General features: G+C 40.8%; 1 protein-coding gene across 6 annotated transcripts in view; it reads left to right on the top strand.

Moving 5' to 3' along the window:
- Nucleotides 1-2,947: 2,947 nt before the first annotated feature.
- Nucleotides 2,948-19,235, top strand: part of SPTBN5 (spectrin beta, non-erythrocytic 5) — a 106,818-nt gene continuing 90,530 nt past the window's right edge. For 5 of the 6 annotated variants that reach the window (XM_068945960.1, XM_068945961.1, XM_068945962.1 and 2 more), the window contains exons 1-10: nt 2,949-3,056; nt 4,723-4,796; nt 5,811-5,927; nt 8,549-8,716; nt 10,146-10,265; nt 11,129-11,286; nt 12,155-12,383; nt 15,312-15,943; nt 16,923-17,061; nt 18,454-18,686. In XM_068945960.1, the coding sequence (XP_068802061.1) occupies nt 5,817-5,927; nt 8,549-8,716; nt 10,146-10,265; nt 11,129-11,286; nt 12,155-12,383; nt 15,312-15,943; nt 16,923-17,061; nt 18,454-18,686 (1,790 nt within the window). In that variant the 5' untranslated portion in view covers nt 2,949-3,056; nt 4,723-4,796; nt 5,811-5,816. Of the gene's footprint in view, nt 3,057-4,722; nt 4,797-5,810; nt 5,928-8,548; nt 8,717-10,145; nt 10,266-11,128; nt 11,287-12,154; nt 12,384-15,311; nt 15,944-16,922; nt 17,062-18,453; nt 18,687-19,235 lie in introns of all 6 variants that reach the window. The other variant, XM_068945959.1, reaches the window with a different exon arrangement.

Below are 19,235 nucleotides of genomic sequence, written 5' to 3'. Positions count from 1 at the left end.
ACTGTGGCATTGAGGACTGCCCTCATATTCTGCAGAGCCGAAGCTCAGATGTTTGTTTTGAGACTTTTACGTGTGGAAGCAACATTGCTTGGGACACTGAGAGGGGTAGCGAGCTGAGCTGTCACACACGTTTGTGCATATATGCTTGTTTTCTTTGAGATTTGGGGACCTTTTCCTCATTGAAGCCCAGACAGGATTTTCACATACCTTCAGGAGCATGTGTACGCAAAGCATACCTAACGGAGGGCAACAGGCTCTGCCAAACCTTTTGTCTGAGCCAAGTGAATGAGCTCAGTCCTCTGTAAGAGGTGGCATAAGTCTGGCCATGTGGCTTTGAAATCTGAACTGGCTTTGTTTGGTAGCAGCTCAGAGCACGCACTTACTAGCTTGGTACAGTGAAGGGCATATTTAGTTATAGGGCTGTTGGATGTGAATGGCCTTACCCAGGGGCCTGTCAGAACATGAAGGCATCTGCACGTGTCTCTGTAGGTGATATTTGTCCCCGCAGACTTCAGCAGGCTCCCCTATCCCAGAAGAGGAGGGAAGGCAGAGCTAGTGCTCCACAAGCCTGGCTGGGCTCTGCTGCCCGTCTGCCTGCCATGGGGAGGCTGCCAGGAAGCACCCCTCCATTCAGGGGGGAGTGGAAGTGGCAAACTGCACTCCTTTGGGAACCTGGTATTCGTTTCTTTATGCCATTTGCAACAGGGGGACTTGAACATTTCTCCTCCTGTTTTAGAGAAGGCCTGGGAATTCATATACCCATCATGGGAGGAGGACAATACTTTAAAAAAAAAAAAAACAAACCCAACAACAACAAAAATTCAAACAAGTGGAAAGGAAGTTTCACATCCTTCTTTGTTTTATGTAGTGCTGCCAGGAGTGGAAGAGCAGCAGGGGTAGTGCTCAAAGGGGTTATGGGAGAGCAAGCCAGGCAGCTGGAGCGTGAGGTCTATCTGTTCCCAGTGGTCTCTGTTTCTGTCTTAAGCAAAGCAAGCCCATAGGAAGGTGAGAAAGGGTCCTAAAAAAAACTAACGTGTCTAACGTGGCTGCTACTTTGCAGAAGGGAACCCCACATCAGATTCCTTCCTTGTAAGAAATGCAAAAATACTGTTTTACTGTGGTGTTTCCAGTGCAAGGGGGAGAGAGTTCTTTGGGCTCCTTCCCAACATCAGAGGCAAGGCTCCACTTCTCTGTGAAGGCAGCAAGGGAGAGCCCATAAGCAACCTGGAAGGGTGATTTTTTTATTTTTTATTTGTTCTTTTTAAGGAGTGAGCCGGCTCATGGAATGAAGAAAGTGCCACATCCCCCGACAATGAGCACAACCCCACACTGCAGGTGCGGCCACGCTGAAACGCAGCCTGCGCGGAGCCTCTTCCTCTTCAGCTGTCCGCCCAAGTAGCTGCGTACAAACATTGTTTTACCCTTCCTCTTGCCACGTTAGGTTATAAATAACTGATGAAAAGGCCTTATTTATGAGTGTCATGTCAATGCCAACCATTTTAACTCTGAACTGTAGGTTCCACGAATGGAGATACGCATTCAGGAGATAGAGACGTTTTACACCAGATTGCCTAAGTTACCATAAAAAGCAAAGCCAGTGTTTCACACATTTATTCATTCAATAATAATTAACTTGCAACAGGGAGAAATGCCTCCATCCAGGGCCAATTCACCTACTGGTTCTCTGCCTTACATTTAATAAAAACAATGACAAGGCGTTTTCTCAACACAGTCTGCTCTGCCAACCTGTTCTCGTTGAAGCCAGTAGCCTAGTACCATACCTTCTGAAGAAGGGAGGTACAGCTGAAAGCAAGATAGAACGGAAGAGTAGAACTGTGACCAGACAATGAGCTTACAGATGAGGTGGAAAGAGCTGCTGAATTCATATCCTTTTCCTCCTGTCATCCTTCTCTCATTTAATAATGGTTATTAAGAATGACATAGTATTAGCTGGCTGGTAAAGACAAGTCCAGGACTTTGGAGGGGATATTTTGAGCAATGCCTGAAATACGCGTTCCATTTTAGTATTTAGCTGATTTAAAGACACTCAATGTGACATTTACATAGGGGGTGTATGGAGATACAGATTTCCTTGATCAAGTTTTATCTGCACTGAGTTTTTGGATTTTTGTGCATTTTTTCTAACGCATCCCCTCCCTAAGCATTTGCATGCTAACGAAACAAACCTTGCCAGAAGGGAAAGTCTGGTATTTCCTTACCACCTCGTAAGCTGGGCATCTTTGCTTGCCACTTATGATTTCAGATGCCTGCTCGTGCTCTAGCAGCGATTCCCAACAGCAGCCCTCTGTTTCCCAACAGTGAAGCCAGGCCAACGTGCTCAGTGTTTGTACAGCCTCGTCAGTGACAGCAAGGACTCTGTGCTATTTATGTTACCAGAATTATTTCCCCTTTTGCTATTAACAGGAAGTCCATCAATAGTAAATTTTCACAAACTGTCACTGCCAGCTTTCTCTCAGTATACCTTGCCAGCAGCAGGTAAATGTGCAGATACATGCACTTCCTCAAAGAGGTGACTGGCAAATTCTAATACGTACAGTTTTCACCTTCTCACTTGCTTTATCCCAGTTCAAGCATTTGATCTTTGTACCCTCTGCTGCGCTTTCTTTTTCAGACTTCTTTGTCAGGTTTAACTTCTCAGGTAACAATTTTCTTAGAAAAGTGGCCTGTGATCAGTCAGAGCCTTCAATGAAACTGAGAAAGGCTGCATACTCTTTACCAAAGCATCAGCGTAGCGGATGGGAATTTTCACTCTGTTACAGCAATTTCAGTGCTGTTTGTACGTTATTTTGAACGTCAGAATCAGATAAGGTCTATGACTACCTTTACTCATGGCATTCTAACGGGTTATTTCCTCCAGAGTCAGGTGAAAGGTTCATAGGTAGATTATAAATACTTGGTCTCTATTCCTGGTTTCAAAGGTCACCCCACAGGAAAGCAGAGAGCTGAATGTAGGAATAGGAGTGAATCTAGAATTGAAAGTCATTCTCCAGAATGACCAACTGATGAATGTGAGAAAGGAGTTCCTCCAAACCTGAGTAAGTGCTGATTTTTTTTAATGTTCTTTGATCTTTTTCTCTAATGTATCATTATGGCCATATCTGGCTTTTAGTACTGCCTTTATATCCTGCGAATTCAGATAAGCCATTACGGATCTGTCTTCATGTAAGTTTCTATGTTTCTAACTTAGTTTAATGAAGCAGGTGAACTATTGCATGAGGCAGCAACTCAGCAAATAAGCTTCTTTCTCACCTAAATGAAATCTCTTTAGTCATTGACCAGGATGACTGCAAGCCTGAGTTATGGAGCTGGCAGACATTTGTGAACCACTTTGCAAATTCAGAAATGGCATTATTATAAATTACAGAGCTCATTCTTAACCTGTATGGCTTTCCAGAGTTGAGGAGATATTCTGTAAGAAATAGGAAACATAGGTGCAGTGATTTCATGCAGAGCGTATCAGCTACAGAGAATAAATACAGAGAATAAAGAAAGAACAAGGAATAATGACACCAGCAAAGTGAATAGCTGGAATTTTCCTGTGGGAAGGGATGCCTGTTTGTTTCTAAGCCTTGATACTGAACTGCTGCCGATATGAAATGCCTGTTAGTATCTGTTTCTATATCTTTGCTGCATAGTAAGTCAACAAACTTACACATCCAACACAGTTGATACATTTGAGCTTGCTGGCAGTAATATATTTGTGATCAATATTTCAGTACCATGCCGTAAAAAAAAGATAGGTCCAAATCCTAGATTGAGCGATGACAGCCTGTCCAGTGCACTGAATAAAGCAGACGTCCCGTGGAAAAAAGAAAAAGCATAAGAAGCCTGAATTAAATTTCTGACAGGCTCCTCTGGAGCTGCCATTTTTTTTGAGGGCTTGGCTTGGAGGATTAGAGGTAGTAGCAAGCAAATCCAGTTGCTTCTCACTAGTTTTCAGTAACTTCATTATAGAATCAGTTGGTATAAAATCAGTCAGAAAATGTAGCATTAAATGTGATTCCTCACTAGGAAAGGAGAATGAAGGGGGCGGAAGATGTTGGCATCCCTGAGAATGGAAGGGGGGAATGGGTTAATATCATCGTCTCTGGCAGGGAAAGGCAATTCTTTGGATATCCGCTCTCCAGATGCACAAAGTTGTAGTGCTAAACTAGCCCAAAAGATCAGAAAATATTGTGGGGATCTATTACAGTTCCATTTCAAACTTTGTTAAATTCCTTGCTTTCGTAAGACTTTCATGTATGGTCATGATCCTTCCAAGAGGGCAGATCATGTCAGGTTTCAAGGCTATCTGGTTTGCAGAAGCCAAGCAGTGGGGATTGGAAAAAAAAAGAAAAAAAGAAAGAAGAAAAAGGAAAAGACACAGTAACAAATCATTACTTCTCCACTTCTTGCACCTTTCACCCTTGTATAATGGCACAATCTTTCACAATTATTAGAGCATGGAAAACTTTCAGGCAAGCAACTTCCTATTTGCTGTGGCTGCTGCTGCTAGTTCCCTCTGTCTGTCTTCTCACACTAGGACAGATATTATTTTTTCAGTGATTTACCTTTTACGAGTTGAAGGGCACAGAGCCCAGAGTAGCTCAGAACGGGGCCTCTGCACAGCAGAGAGAAAAGAGTTAGAAAGCAGGTCTTCCTGCTCCACACCTCCGCAGATTGTCACAGACCTTAGTTTTCCATTCTCTTCTCTCTTTGCAGTGAGTTGACACCAGCAGACCCTTCTACCACCACTACAGCAGGTTTCTTGGTTTCACAGCTGGGCTGATACCCAGGTAATTCTTAGAATTATGGCAGTAGTTAGTTCAAGGAGATGATGTTCGGTGACTAAAGATGTCTATAACTATTTCAGACTGATTTATTTAAATGATCCTCTTGCCTTCATAACAGCAGTGGACACTGCTGTTACAGACTCATATCTTAAGCCTAATGACTCCAACAGAACTGCTCAGTAGAGCTGAAATCCAGTTAAATGTATCATAAACTCCACAGGGAAGACTCTCCCCTTTATAATATCTCTGAATCTTCACGTTGGGTCCTGGAATGAGTTACAAGCCTGATTTTTTTTGCTGATACGGATGAAGCAGACAACTTTGTGACAGCCTGGAGAACAGAAATAACACTTCCTTGCTCCCTACCCAGGGCCGTGTCTTTGTGATTGCAGATCTTTATCATCGTCCTTGCAGTGACAGATAAGTAAAAACTGAGCTCATGGGAGGAACAAACCGAGCTGGTTCTGTTTCCTTTCTAAACAGCTACTTAATTTCTGTTGGACATACTGTGGTCTGAAAGCCAACAGCAGCATCTCAACTAGTCCTCAGTGAGCACAGCACATGCAAAATACATTTTCAGGAACTGCCTTAGAAGATGATTTGCAGATTCCGCTCTTTCTGAGAAGGTCACAGATCAGTTCTCAGGCATGTGCTTTCAGCATGTTGAGGCAACTTACTGGTGGCTTTCAGTTCATGGTGTGCCTGATGGGATCAAGTGACTGGGGAGAGACTGAAAGAAAGAAAGTAAAGCTGCATAGATACAAGTCTCATTTTCATCCTGAGACTAGACATGTATTTTAAAAGGGAGGACTCCAGTAAGTGAAAATAAAGTGGAATGAAAAGAAAGAACAAAGTACAAGCAAGAGGAAATTGAGGTATTACACTGGGTGTGGTATTGAATCTTGTACCTGTCGTGGCTGGATTCCCTAGATAGATTGGGTACGTTATTGTTGCCTATAGCTAACTGGGCAGATGCCTTAAGCACTGAACACCTCACTGGAGTTTCTAACTTCGTAGGTGACCATGGCTACAGAATATGAAAAAGATCACATCAAAAAGCTGCAGGAGCAGCGTATGTCCATGCAAAAGAAAACCTTCACCAACTGGATGAACAATGTCTTCTTCAGGAATAATGTAGGTAGTTCCTTCACTCTGGGGCTTTTTCCTGATTTTTTTATTTCACCCACTCTATTCTTTTCTTTGTTATTTTTACACGCTTGTCCAAAGTGTCATCATTAGATATGTATACAAACAAGAAAGGTTTTGACTGACCATAGTGTTCCAGTCTGTATCTTTTAGCTCACATCTTTCTCCGTTGCTCACGTTACCTATATTCCCTGAAACTCTGGTTCACTTTTGTAGACTATCTTGCTATAACCATGTTACTTTTGTGATATCTATTGTATCTTGTTGACCTTACCAGAGTAATATCTTTATCTGATCTTCTTATTATAAGTAAAGTATTTGCAAGGGTCTGAGTTTCCTGAAACAATGTCCAATTTTTAATTGCTTAGCCAAAATTTAAAGATTTTCTACTTTGGCTGAGATTTCTGGATGCAGATCAGTGCAGGTTGCATTGCTGCTCCATGGCTCTGAAAAAGCTGCTGTAGGTCTAGCAGTTCCAGACATGTGCAAGCAGAGATCAGTTCATTTTCAGTAGATCTGAGACGTCTGGAAACCATCAGAACTAGCATACAGTTGATTTGTGCGTGCAAGGTAGCTCCAACGTATTCCATACATCACCAGATATACTTCACATACATAAACTCGTTTCAGGCACAAAGGATGTATCACAGGAGGGAATTGCATCACTCGAACAATTCCCTTTTCTAGAGTCTGTGGTTGATATTAATGACAATGGACCACATAGGACCAGGCCTCTTGTTTCTTTTCTACCTCAACACCATGATGGATGTTTCAGTATTAGATGCATTTTTTTCAGTGTAATGATGCAACTTAGTGGTTGGTGCGCAAGTAGTTTCAAAGCACGGCAAACTCTTTAATTGATTTTTCTTAATATAAGAGAAGAACTGCAAAACATGATCTGGTTTTGTTACCTGCAGAAAGTCAGGCTTTTATGATGTAAGAACTAGTCTCTGTATAGCTACAGATAAATACATATACTTTATTGTTTATAAAACACCTTAGAGTTAAAAGTTTAAGAAATCACCCTGAACTTCCTGGACAGTACTTGCTTGTGCAACATAAGTGTAGAAAAAAAAGAATAAGACAGCTTTGCAAGCCATATATAGTAAGAAATGGTGCAGAGATTGAGAGCTTATCAGAATCTTAAAAATGTAATTTCAGCTTTTGAATGTATACTTTAACTTGACAGGTGCATACTACAGGACACTACAGTATTCTCAGTTGCGCTGTTGACTATTTGGAGTCTAGCAATAAGGATGCTATTGGATTGATTTTGTTAAGTAATCTGTGATAGGTATTTGAATTCAAAGACTGATACAACAAGGTCATTAAAAATATATCAGTGGCTGGGGCATAGAGCTGATATATGACGGTAGTCACCTTACAAATAAATTAAAATGGAACTACTCTTCATGAATAAAAGTTCCACAGAACGTAACAAATTTAGCTTTTTAATGATAAGATACCGTGGGCAGAATTGTGGGCCTATTTAATGTACAAAAGAATTAAAGTGGAATAATAAATGAAGAGAGCAACTAAGCAGGAAGTTTTTTCATGAGGCTAATAAGTGAGAGCATGTTGTCGGATATTGTTCTACACAAAGTACACAGAAGTTTCTCTGAGCTGCTTTTATGCTTTCATTGATTTCTTGATTCTCTGGAAGACCACCTAGTCAGGAATTAAAAGATAAGTCTCCGTGTTACTCATCCTTTTTCCTTGCATGTAAATATGCTCTGAATTCATAAAGCTACTACTTCACTTCAAGTTTTTTTTTTTTTTCTGGAGACAAAAAGCTTATTTACTGTGGTTTCAGAATCAAAGTAAGTTATTATTGGGTGTGTGATAAGAACTTAATGTCACTTTTTGATGGCTAGTGGCATAAAGCCAAAAGGAAATGCCTAAGGCAAGCTCTTGCTAGTTCAGAGTACACACAGTGTCATGTTTTATCACCTAAGCATTCAGTGATCGCAGTACTGGCAGCAATGAAATAGTTTTTGTAGAAGATCTTAATCTTTCACATAGTGACTGAGCTTAGTGTGAGACTAGCTAAAAATATGGAGACTTTGGATGGCATCTAATCCTTTTGTTAAGACGATGGACTAAAAAAGGAGCCTTGAACCCAGCAAACCTTTGAATATGTCTTCCGATTCCTTTGTTTTGTTTCACTTCGCTTTGGGATTATCAGTGCAATTTTTAAATGAAAGGCATTGCTCGAAAACAAAAAGTTGAAAAGATTTAATTTGAATTGAAATAAAAAATGTCAGCACTTCCAAAATGTTTAATTTTGAAAATGTTGAAAAGTTTTGATATCTTTCAAAGTATTTGCTGCTCACTTATCCTGTTTTTCTTCTTAATTGGCTCAGTTGCCTATTTGACTTCAGCCCACTGCCATAAATAATGTTAGTCTTTCCGCATATCCATTTTTAGTGAATTAAAAGTCATCAGATAATCCACTTACTCTTCACACATATGCACTGACCTACAGTAGATTCAGTAAAACCAGCGATAAGGTCTTGTTTGCTTATTACTTAAAGTAAAGGGCTCTATGGGCCAACTGTTCAGCCACATAGGCTGAACTGGCTTCAGTACTGTGTGACTGGTCTTTGCAGGTAAGGGTTGTGATAGAAGATATTTATACAGAGCTGAAGGACGGCATTTATCTCATGCAACTCCTGGAGCTGCTCTCTGGAGAATCTTTGCCCAGACCAAACAGGGGAAAGATGAGGGTGCATTTTCTGGAGAACAACAGCAAAGCCATTACATTCCTGAAATCCAAGGTGAGTAAATATTGATATCACAGATGACAACACTTTAGAAATGTCATTAACCAATTATAGTATTATGTTCATTATGATTTTCCCCTGTAATATACAGTAAGATGTTCTTTGCGTATAGGGCAAGGTTTGGGGTTTTTTTGTCTTTAGATTTGACTTTTTTTTGTTATTTGACTAACATGACTTATAAACATCTAATGTCCAGCAAAACAAGTCACACCTAAATGAAAAGACATTGCGCTTTGAGATTCTGACTTGAAATACTATTTCCGATAAGAAAACATGAGACAATGCACTCAAAATCTGCACTTTCACAATAGGAAATAATTATTTCTTCAAATTCACGTTTTCTCATGGACATTTTTGTCATGTGAAAAACATTGACCAGTTTTAATCTTCGATAGAGGAAAACTGCAGAAGAGAACAAAATGGACTGAGGAATAAGAATATGTGACTGGTAAGAGGGAGACCAGAGCTGTAGGAGAAAAAGGCATAGGAAACACATTCAGGGGCTATAGAGAAGGTTACTCTGCTGGCAAAACTTTTTGTTTTATTCATATCATTATCTCACACTTGATATTGTTTCTTATTCGTTAGAGTTTGAGAAGTAGAAGCAGAATTATCCCAAAAGTCCCAGCCTCTTTCCCTGGATGTGTGAAGGACGGCTGTGGGCTGTAAGAGGGATAAGACACACTGTCATAAACCTTCTTCGCTCCCCTGGCAAAGAGGGTCACTAATCCTTCATATTTGGGCAGCTTCTTGAAATGATCCCTGCATGACTGCAGTAGGATAAATGTTCTCTGAAGTTTGGGTAATTCGTGGAAACTTGTCTACAATTTCTGAATTAACTCAAATTAATACATACATCTTATCTCCATGGAGGTGAACATACAGACAGTGGGAGTCAATAGAGCGTTCACAGACTATCTGAAGAGGTACCACCTTGTTGGCATGAACTGCAGGCCTGCCTGCTGCTTGAGCAAAGCAGAGGAGGCCGTGGCTTGTTTCATAGGGTGCTTGTGCTGTTTGGTGAGCCAGGAGCTATGTGCTGACTAGGTGGCAGGAGGTTGGACAGACAGATGGTCTCTGAGCTTGCCCTGTAGCAGTTCCCTTGCAGGAATGGGGCACTGAATCATGGTTCTCTCCTTTCCTTAACCACCAGTTTTCAAAATCCTTGTAGGAACTTTAAGTCTATGAGACTACCATCCCTTTGCCAGGCTTTTACTGAGACTCAGCTTTGGTGCACGTGGGAGCTTGAGCGGGGTGAACACGGTAGCTGGCAGATCTATGGACAAATGAAGAAACCACATAAAACCTGTTTGCTTAAGAAAATAGCTTAAACTTTCTCATCACACACAGTTTGCTACGCAGGTGTCTCCTTCGGAGAACTGGACATGAATTGTTTCATGCTGAACAGATGTTGGTTTATTAGCAGGTGCAAGTAAAAGTGATTGGGCCTGAGAATATCGTAGATGGTGACAAAACCTTAATCCTGGGACTTATCTGGATCATTATACTCAGATTTCAGATTTCTTCTATCAAACTTGACAAGGTAAAACAGCAAGAAAGGACCAGTCTGATGATGATTCCTGCCCATTTTGATCTTCCAGATCTTGTAATGTTACCCAGTGATTTGCATGTTTCCCAGCAACTGCATACAGTGATCCAACTCTTTTGGCTTTAGTTAGCCAGAAATTTCTAAAAGGAATTGAATCTATTTTAGAGTTTCTCAAAGACGGAGAAAACAATAGCTTGGAGATATACAGGATACTCATGTTCCTTACTCCCTTCCACCAACTTTCTCCTGGCTTTGACTCTACAAAGAATTTCTTTGAGGAAAATTCTCTCTGGATTTGAACCACGTGCTGATTGCTTGCTCTTTTGCCAAAGAAAAGCTTTTCGTTTTTAAGAAAAATTAATTTTATAACCCTTATATAACGAGTAACCTAAGTACCTAAGAGGTAAGATCCTGTGAAGATACTGTGAAATTGAAGTTAGTAATTTCTAACATTAGATATTGACACATTATATTTTGTTTCTGAGTTCTAGACCACAGCTAAGGAAGCAAATGAATTGAGCTGAGCTTTATGTCTCTCTTACTTTTCACCTAGTTTCTACAAATCTTACAGAAAAGAAGAATTTAGAAATTTTTTAACACCTTCATTTCAAATTATAATTTAGGAGTTCATTCAATTAACTTTCACAGAGACCTTCTACATTCATGTTAAATCATTCGATCTTCATGGTAAATCTAGCTGATAAGTGTGTGAAAGTTGTTACGACTGTTAGTGGGGATTTGAGAGCAGCACAAAAGTAAAACAGAGAGAACTTTTTTGGGAGCATAATCTTAAACTCACTGATGCTATTTCCATATGTTGCCCACCTTGATTTTTTTCTTCCTTGACTTCTTCACAGGAAGAATTTGGAGGCAGAGCTGATTTTCTATTTGCCAATGAAGCCTTACTCATCTGGTGTCAGCATAAAACTGCCAGCTATTCCAATGTGAATGTGAAGGACTTCTCCAAAAGCTGGAGTGATGGGCTGGCCTTCAACGCACTCATTCATGCTCACAGGTAAGAGCTGATGGATCAGCTGAGGAGCAGTTGCTCATTGCTATTTCCAGCTCTAGCACAAGTTGTTCCATGGTTTGAGCTACCTATATTTGTGAAGATATTGTAAAACTGTCTCTTTGCCCTTTCTTACTGAAAACTCTGCTTTCTATGTGCATATTTCCTCTGAAGAAAGAAGGACCAAAGGCTTCCTACTTGGCAGTTCCTTTTGTTGGAAGTAAAATGGAACCTCCAAGGGAATATCACACATCTGAACAATGCTGCCAAGTTCTTATTTGCTCTTAGCTTCCCTGATTGTGTTCCAGGTGTACTTTTACAGAAATTATGGGTTATTTTGGAGGTGGTTCTTATAGTACGCGCTTCATAAGCGTTCACACTTTTTGATTCAATTGTAACAGAGTAAACAACCTCTCAGTCTCTTTTTTTCTCCCCTCTGTGGCCTTCAGTGGGGAAAATAGCCCAAGGCAGGATAGAAAAGCCACCTGTGAGAGCCGTGAACAGTTCTTTTCCCACTAACAGTTCTGCTCCATCTTCAGGCAGGATGGAGGGAGCCTGTAGCTTCTCCAGCTGGGAGTAAGCTGCCTTCTCAGAATCACCTCACTAATACACTTTGGTTTTCACCAGCCAGTGAAGATAAGAGAAACAAAGCGCAGAGATCTGCTGGGGAGTGGTGGTACTTCAGCTTCATAAAGAGGGGGATTTTCTTCCTCTAGTGTAAATAAGGTTTGATGCTCTCAGAAGAAGCTCAGAGTCAGAGAGAGTAATTTATGTTGCATTTCTTGCTCTAATAAGCAATTTATGTTTTATCATCTGAAATAACTTAAACATAAATCTCTCTTCCCCTCCACCCCCTGTTCTTCTCTTTATCCAGGCCTGATCTTATCCACTACAGTTCCCTGCGGCAGGACCAGCCTGTCAAAAACCTGAACAATGCCTTCAATGTTGCAGAGAAAGAGCTAGGAATCAGTAAACTGCTGGATGCTGAGGATGTGGCCGTACCCCACCCAGATGAGAGATCCATCATGACCTATGTGTCACTCTATTACCACTACTTCTCCAGACTGAAACAAGGCCAGACAATCCAAAAGCGACTTGCCAAAGTAAGAGCATTGCTATCTTCACAAGTTACCTCTTATTTCTATCTCTGTTTATGCTTCATACTTGCATAAAGTTACATTTGTTTTGGAGATGTTTGTTAGCGCAAGTTCAGCTTCAGGATCGTTTGACGCGAATCAAATGGCTCAGTCACTTCAGAGACTTTTTATTGTCACTTGAATCTTGAGAAGTGTCTAGACTCTCTGATCTCTAACTGGTTGCATTTCTCTCACTGGAAATGAATCCCTTTTTGACCTCACCGTTTCTCTTTGAGAGCCGATGTGCTCCAAGGCAGCTTGAGGCATGTAGATCTCATTAAACTTGGGAGGATTACAGCTAGGTAAAAGCAGAGCTAGTCAACAATTTTCTGATTTAACAGGAAAGATTATCCCTTATTCTATGAGACTACTCTGAATTTTTATTTCCTGTAAAAATCTTCATCCTCTCTTTTTAACTCCTTAATCAGGTGTAAAATGTAAACAAGGGCATGAAAAGTGGGAGAGTGTGAAAGACGGGGGAAAACTCCTAGAAAACCAAGTGAAAGAGAAAAAAAGAATTGTCGTTAATTTATTTTAAAGTTTTCGTATATATTTTGCTTCACATGATTATGATTTGTATTGAAATTACTTACCTCCTTCTAATGGAAAACTGAAGGAATTTTGAGCAGTTCTAGCCAAAATCTTGTGTAGTTCCACTGAAGACTATTTCCCTTAGAGAGAATTTCCTGTCTACCTTCCAAATAATCCATTCCGGTTTTGTCAAAAACACAGGACAACAGCCCACAGAAAATCTGCATGTCCAGGATGGGGCCTGCATGATTCTATATTCTATATTCTATAGTCTATATTCGAAGAATAAGCTGTACTGTTTTGGGGGTGGAGGGGGAATTTCTTGCTGAGTCGGAGGCATAAAAATCAAAAACAGGACTTCCCTGATGGTGGCAATGGGAAAAGCTTTTGCAAAGCAGGGGTTGCTCGGTGGAGTAATTTGGGACAAGAACAAGATGATCCTGGGTCACGTATCAGCAATAGTGATGTTCTCTAAAGAAAAGTGTTAGATGAGAGCAGGAACTGGAGTTTGGTTACACAAAGATTTGGCGTAAATGAGGAGAGCGGGCAGTAGGTTTTAACTGGAATCCACCTGAGGCTTTAAGTTTTAACCAGGAGACATTATTTCAGTTCTCTCAGAAGAAAGAGATTTTCTTTCCCATTTTGCCTGGATTTCATTCATCACTTATGATCATTAGCAGAGTTTCTTCTGAGAGTTTGAGAGTTATTCCTTATACCTGAAATAGAATATCTTAGAAATATTTTAGGAATTGATTTCAGAGCAGAGGAACACGTTTTAGAACAGCCTGCATGTATATTAAGCTTTTCTAGAGTCTCCAGACGTGTATTAGGGGAACTCTAAGGATCAGATAGGGTATATCGTTGTATGCTGGGCAAAAATGGAAAGAATATTTCTTACGCTTTTTTTATAGTTGCTGTTGTACTCCACAGATTTTTCCTCTTTGCATAGGCATATTTATTCTTTCTTGTCTCTCTCTCTCTCTCTCTCTTTCCACTTCTCTGCTTCTTTTTCTTGGTTTCTCTTCTTTGCCATTTTTACCTTGTCCCTAACATCACTTTCCTGTCCCCTTGCATTTCTTGCACCGACAAACATACAGAAGGAGAAAGAGATAGATGTTAATCTCTTCCTGTCCTTAGTGCCCTCAGATAGGCAGCTCTGAATTTGCTAATAGGATTAGAGAGTGAAGCCCGAATGCGTCAAGGAAGCACTTGTGTTGAGGTTAAGCAGGTGACCAGGATGGCAGAGAGAATCGATCCGGAGAGGTAAATCTCCCTTCCCCCAGCCACATGAAGTGGCCATGCACTTACTAGGATCTTTCAGCGAGAACTGGGTACGATGGCAGAAAATACAGAAGGGAGCCCTCATGCCATGGGCTGCTTTTCCTACACTACAAGTTGGTGCTGTTTTACTGCCCTTCCAGCCTGGTGACATTTACTCATCGCCACCTGCACTTTCTGATAGGTAAAAGCAGATCACAGCCTGCAGGGCCTGCATCTTTACTCAACGCGCCATCTCCATTACTAATCTGCCAGTCTGGAGCAGACGGGCTCTGAGAAATGCTAGAGGCAGACAACCTCGAAGTTCAGATAAATGTAGGTCAGACCACAGATGAAACAGATAAATGTCATGGACTTGGAAAATCAGTATTGAGTCACAATTAACATCCTTACCAAACCCCTTTTTGGTTATGATGCTTTCTCTTTCTCTCATAATTTATATAAACCGAAACAGCTCCAACAGAAGAGATTGAGAAGGGGTTGCTTGACCACAGTCTGCAGTGGGGTTGTGAGAGACCCAGGATGTGACTCAGGCAAAGCAGGAACTCTTCAGATGCTCTCCTGCAACTTAAGGCAGTGGAGCTAAGAGGGGTAATTGCATGTTAGCAGACAGGATGGGACTGATTCCTTTTCTTTTTATGAAAGAGGATGAAAAAAATCTTAGTTTTGTTCCACTATGAAACTTAGATTCGTAATCCTCAGTTTGGGATTCTTGCTTTCTGCTCAGCCCACATAGGAATTGCTGACAGTTTCTACATGCATGTTACCAGTACTGTCCCCTGTTTAATTCCAAAATTAACCTTTTCTTAAGTAAAAATGAAACGAAACATTAAATCACATTTATTTTACTATGTTTTATGGGAGATCATTCTAGGATTTTACCTGGCCTCAGATGCGACAGCCATCACCATATTGATATAAAAATGTGATGACTGTGGCAACCTGCTTGTTAAATACAACTTTCCTGACATATATTGCAGATCATTGGGATCCGGAATTTAGTTTATGAGGAAGTTGCATTCTGTTCACAGATTTTCTTCCATTCTGCATCTTTATGTGGCTTGTAACTCCACATTCCCATTACAGATCGTGTCCTTCCTGAAGGAGATAGATGACTTGAAGCTTCAGTATGAGCAGATGGTCTCTGACCTCCTGAAATGGATTAAACAGAAAGTGATGGAGCTGGATGATCATCATTTCCCCAACACTCTTCAAGAAATGTGGCTGCTTATGGCCAACTTCAAGACCTTTCGCACTGTGGAGAAGCCCCCCAAATACCAAGAGAAGGGTATGATTGAAGCTCATCTCTTCAACATCAGGACCAAGCAGAGAGCCAACAACCAACGGCCGTACCTACCCCCAGAAGGCAGGACGCTGCAGGATGTGGAAAAGCACTGGATTATCCTGGAAAAGGCAGAGCACAACCGGGGAAAAGCACTGCAGAAGGAGATGTTGAGGCTAGAGAGGCTGGAACAGCTAGCTCAGAGGTTCCTGAAGAAGGCAGCCCTGCGTGAGTCCTACTTGGAAGATATGAAGAAAGTGCTTGGGAAGCAGGACTTCTGGCCAGAAAGTGCAGACAGGATGGAGGCTGCGAGTAAGAAGCTAGAAGCCATTGCAGCAGATGTGTTCCCCAGGAGGGAACGCTTCACAGATTTGGCTGAAATGGCTGCAGTCATCAGCCAGGAGAACTATCATGGCAAGGACCAAATCAAGAAGAAGTGAGTGATAGTCGTGGGACTGTGTGGTGGTGGAGGTTAAAGTTAGTCCTGATATTCTGCGGAGCGGAGAAAGAAGCAGAGTGGTAGCCATTTACCTCTGCCCTCATGAGTAGAACTGGCTGGAATCTCTTCTACTCATGAACAGTTTCAGCAGATAAATGTTTCATTTTCTTTAAATTTTTTTTTTTGAATGATCCAAAACTCAGGCTGATTTCAGGTGAAAAGTAGTTTTGAGATATTTTCATGTTTATATGAAAATGTGTGCTCTGTCAAAACTCCTATCTTCGATCAAAAATGCTTAGATGGATACATTTTTTTCCAAATCAACACATTTCATTTTTCAGTCAACAGTTTGGGAGGTATAGGTCTTTCAGGCACAAAGTCTTCCAGTGTCACCACTTTGGGGCAAATCTTGAGAAAATCCTGACTTCTGTGATTGTCAATATGTCCTTACTTGGGACTGGCTAAAAAAGCCATCTGAATAATTTTTATTGTGTTATTTGAATGTTTTTCTAAGCTCAGACAAATTCAGAAGCATGTGGGAAAACTGAGAAAAACGATTATAAAAGAGTTAAACCAAATTCCTTATGAGGGTCAGGTTGTGATTCATGCTATTGTTTGGGTTTTTATTTTAAGTGGCCATTTGAAGACCCCATCTTTTTTCCAAGCCCCTCCACTGTATCAGACAACAGCAATGCGAGATGTAAGATACGAGGATCCATAGAAAACAATCTCTAGAATAAGAATTCATTGACAATTGATATGCTAGTCAAAATTCCTCCCCATCTCCACACTAATTAAACAACAGCTTTGCTATGACCGATCCTGTGACCGTGGCCTCTCCTCCTGCCCCAGTGGCAAGAGTTGTATTTGTTCATTTAGCTGCTCTAAAACAGTGAGCTCTGTGACTCCTTTCCCCTGCAGTCCAAAGCATGAAGTCTTTGTTACAAGAGGGCCCGTTCTCTCTCTTCCCACACAGGCAAGACAGCATTTCAAAACAGTGGCAGGATCTTCTGGATCAGCTGCAGAGACGACAACGCTCTCTGGGTGCAATGCAGGAAATTCTGGGCCTCCTGATGGATACTGATGCCATTACGGAGGAGCTGAAAGAGTTGCAGGTACCAAGCCCTCTCTGCCAGCACATAGCTCACACTATTATCAGCATGCATCACTAAAAAAAGCCCCCATGCTCCAGGGAGCAGTATGGTCTGGGGAGCTCACTGCCTGGTGCGAAAAGATGAGTCTATCAGCTTTAATAAAAAATCACTATTTTTACTTAGATGCCTATGTATTTCAGTTCATCATTCCAGGTACCTACATTAGAAAAAACAGGCTTCATTGTAGGTCTCTCCGTAACCAGAGCCAGATATGGTATTACTAGGAGTGCACTGTAAGTTCATATTATGTAGTAAAATAAAGGTGGTAATTATCTCACCTAAATTTAGAAATGTAAAAGCAAAAGTGGAAAGAAACAGCTTTCTGTTCCCATTGCTCTGAATTCCCTTCTGGCGGTATGTCTAGTGATTATATAGGTAGAGACTAGTTCAAACTTAAGTCCACCTTTGAGGCACCTAAACTTTTAGGAGATAAAAGTTCCAGCGTAAATGCACAGTGGTTGCTGTTAGCCAGAGTTCCAAGAGTTACCACAGTGTCAGAGCTCCAGGTCTCCTCTTTAGCATAGGAAATAACTGGTTCCATATTGATTGTGTAATGGCAGACAACATATATACACCTTGGGGCTTGCCATATCCTATTTAAAATCTGTATAACTATAGTTTGCATTGTACCTAAACTGAAGGAGTGAATAGGTTGCAAATTAAAGATAAGTGATACCTGTAAGATATGAATCTGTCTGTCCTAGTGTTTGTCAGCAAAGAACATGTAATGGTAATAATGTTGTTGGAACCCTGATAGCCTAAGGGTTTGAGAGAAGAAAGAGAGTATCCTACATTAGAGTAATTGATGCAATTAGAAAGAGGACAAACTCTCAAGCATGCAGTGTCTTTGTCAGGCCCAAATAAAATACTAAGTAGTTCTTATTATTTTACTATTTAGATAGCAAAGGCAAGTAAGTTCCTCTAAGAAAAAAAATGCAGTCAAAGCATGTCATAAAATTGGATATCATAGAATTCTGCAAATAAAGACTGTGAATCTAGCTGGCTATAACTGGGTGTATAGGAAAGGGATATTCCTTGGAATTCCAAGAATGCTGAGACTTTGAGTGCTTAATCAATAGAATAACTTAGATGCGAAAAAAAAAATACTTGTTTGAAGAGACCGTTGCTTCCAGTGTAGTAAATAGAACCTCGAGATTGTTGGCACTATCTTGTGAAACTGAAAGAAAAGTATGATTCCTCTAGTTAGGCAGGTACAGTCTTTATATAGTTGAAACCAGTCTTTTACATTTAAAAGCTGTCAAAGTCAACAGGAACCTTTTAACTGATTTCTTTGTACTGGGCCCTTAGATCACACTCTCTGCCAATGCCATTTCTTTCTCACTTTGTTTGCAGGCACTAGTGAGTTCCCAGGACTGTGGGAAGCAGCTCTTGGAAGTAGTAGATTTGCTGCAGAATCACGACCTGGTTGACTCACAAATCTCTTCCTATGATGATAAATTGACATATATCACCCAAAGGACAGCAGAAATCAGCAAGGACAGCGCAGTCAAACCAGAAGTGCTTTTCGCGAAAGTTCAGATGCTCCGTCAGCTGTATCAGAACCTTGTAGCTCTGAGCAAGACACGGTAGGGCTGTGCTTATGGCTCTTCTTCCTGATTAGCATGGTCGAGCAATCCCTTTTAAATCAGAGGACACAGAGGCCCCAGCATTTAGAATTTCTCATTTTCCCCATGTAGAAAGACATGGTACAAGCAATTTGAGTGTCTTCGTTACAGCTGATTGGAAGGTTCACTAGTTCTCGCAGTTGAAGAAAAGCTTCATTCTCAGCATTTATTATGACTTGCTGAATGTATAGTCTGGATAGCGTGTTGGTTGACTCTTCTTCTCCTAGAGGAAGTGGAAAATTTAAGTTTGGTTGCCTTGTTTTCATTTTCAGCATTTATTTTGACTTGCTGAATGTGTAGTCTGGAGAGCATGTGGCCAACCCCTCATCTCCTAGAGGAAGCAGGAAATTTAGTTTTGGTTGCCTTATTTTCTTGTACGGGTAAATTAAGCTATGACAAAGAGGAGTTACAGGCATTCAAATTCTGGATTTTCTAAATTCTGAAGCCTTTTGGAAAGGTATTCTGTACCATTGTCTCCACAGGATCCCAGTTCTAACTGTGAGTTCTACT

Source organism: Struthio camelus, chromosome 5 (genome assembly GCF_040807025.1).
Source record: "Struthio camelus isolate bStrCam1 chromosome 5, bStrCam1.hap1, whole genome shotgun sequence".
NCBI lineage: Eukaryota > Metazoa > Chordata > Aves > Struthioniformes > Struthionidae > Struthio > Struthio camelus.
The sequence above is the reverse complement of the archived record's forward strand: the minus strand, read 5'-3'. Positions and strand labels throughout refer to the sequence as shown.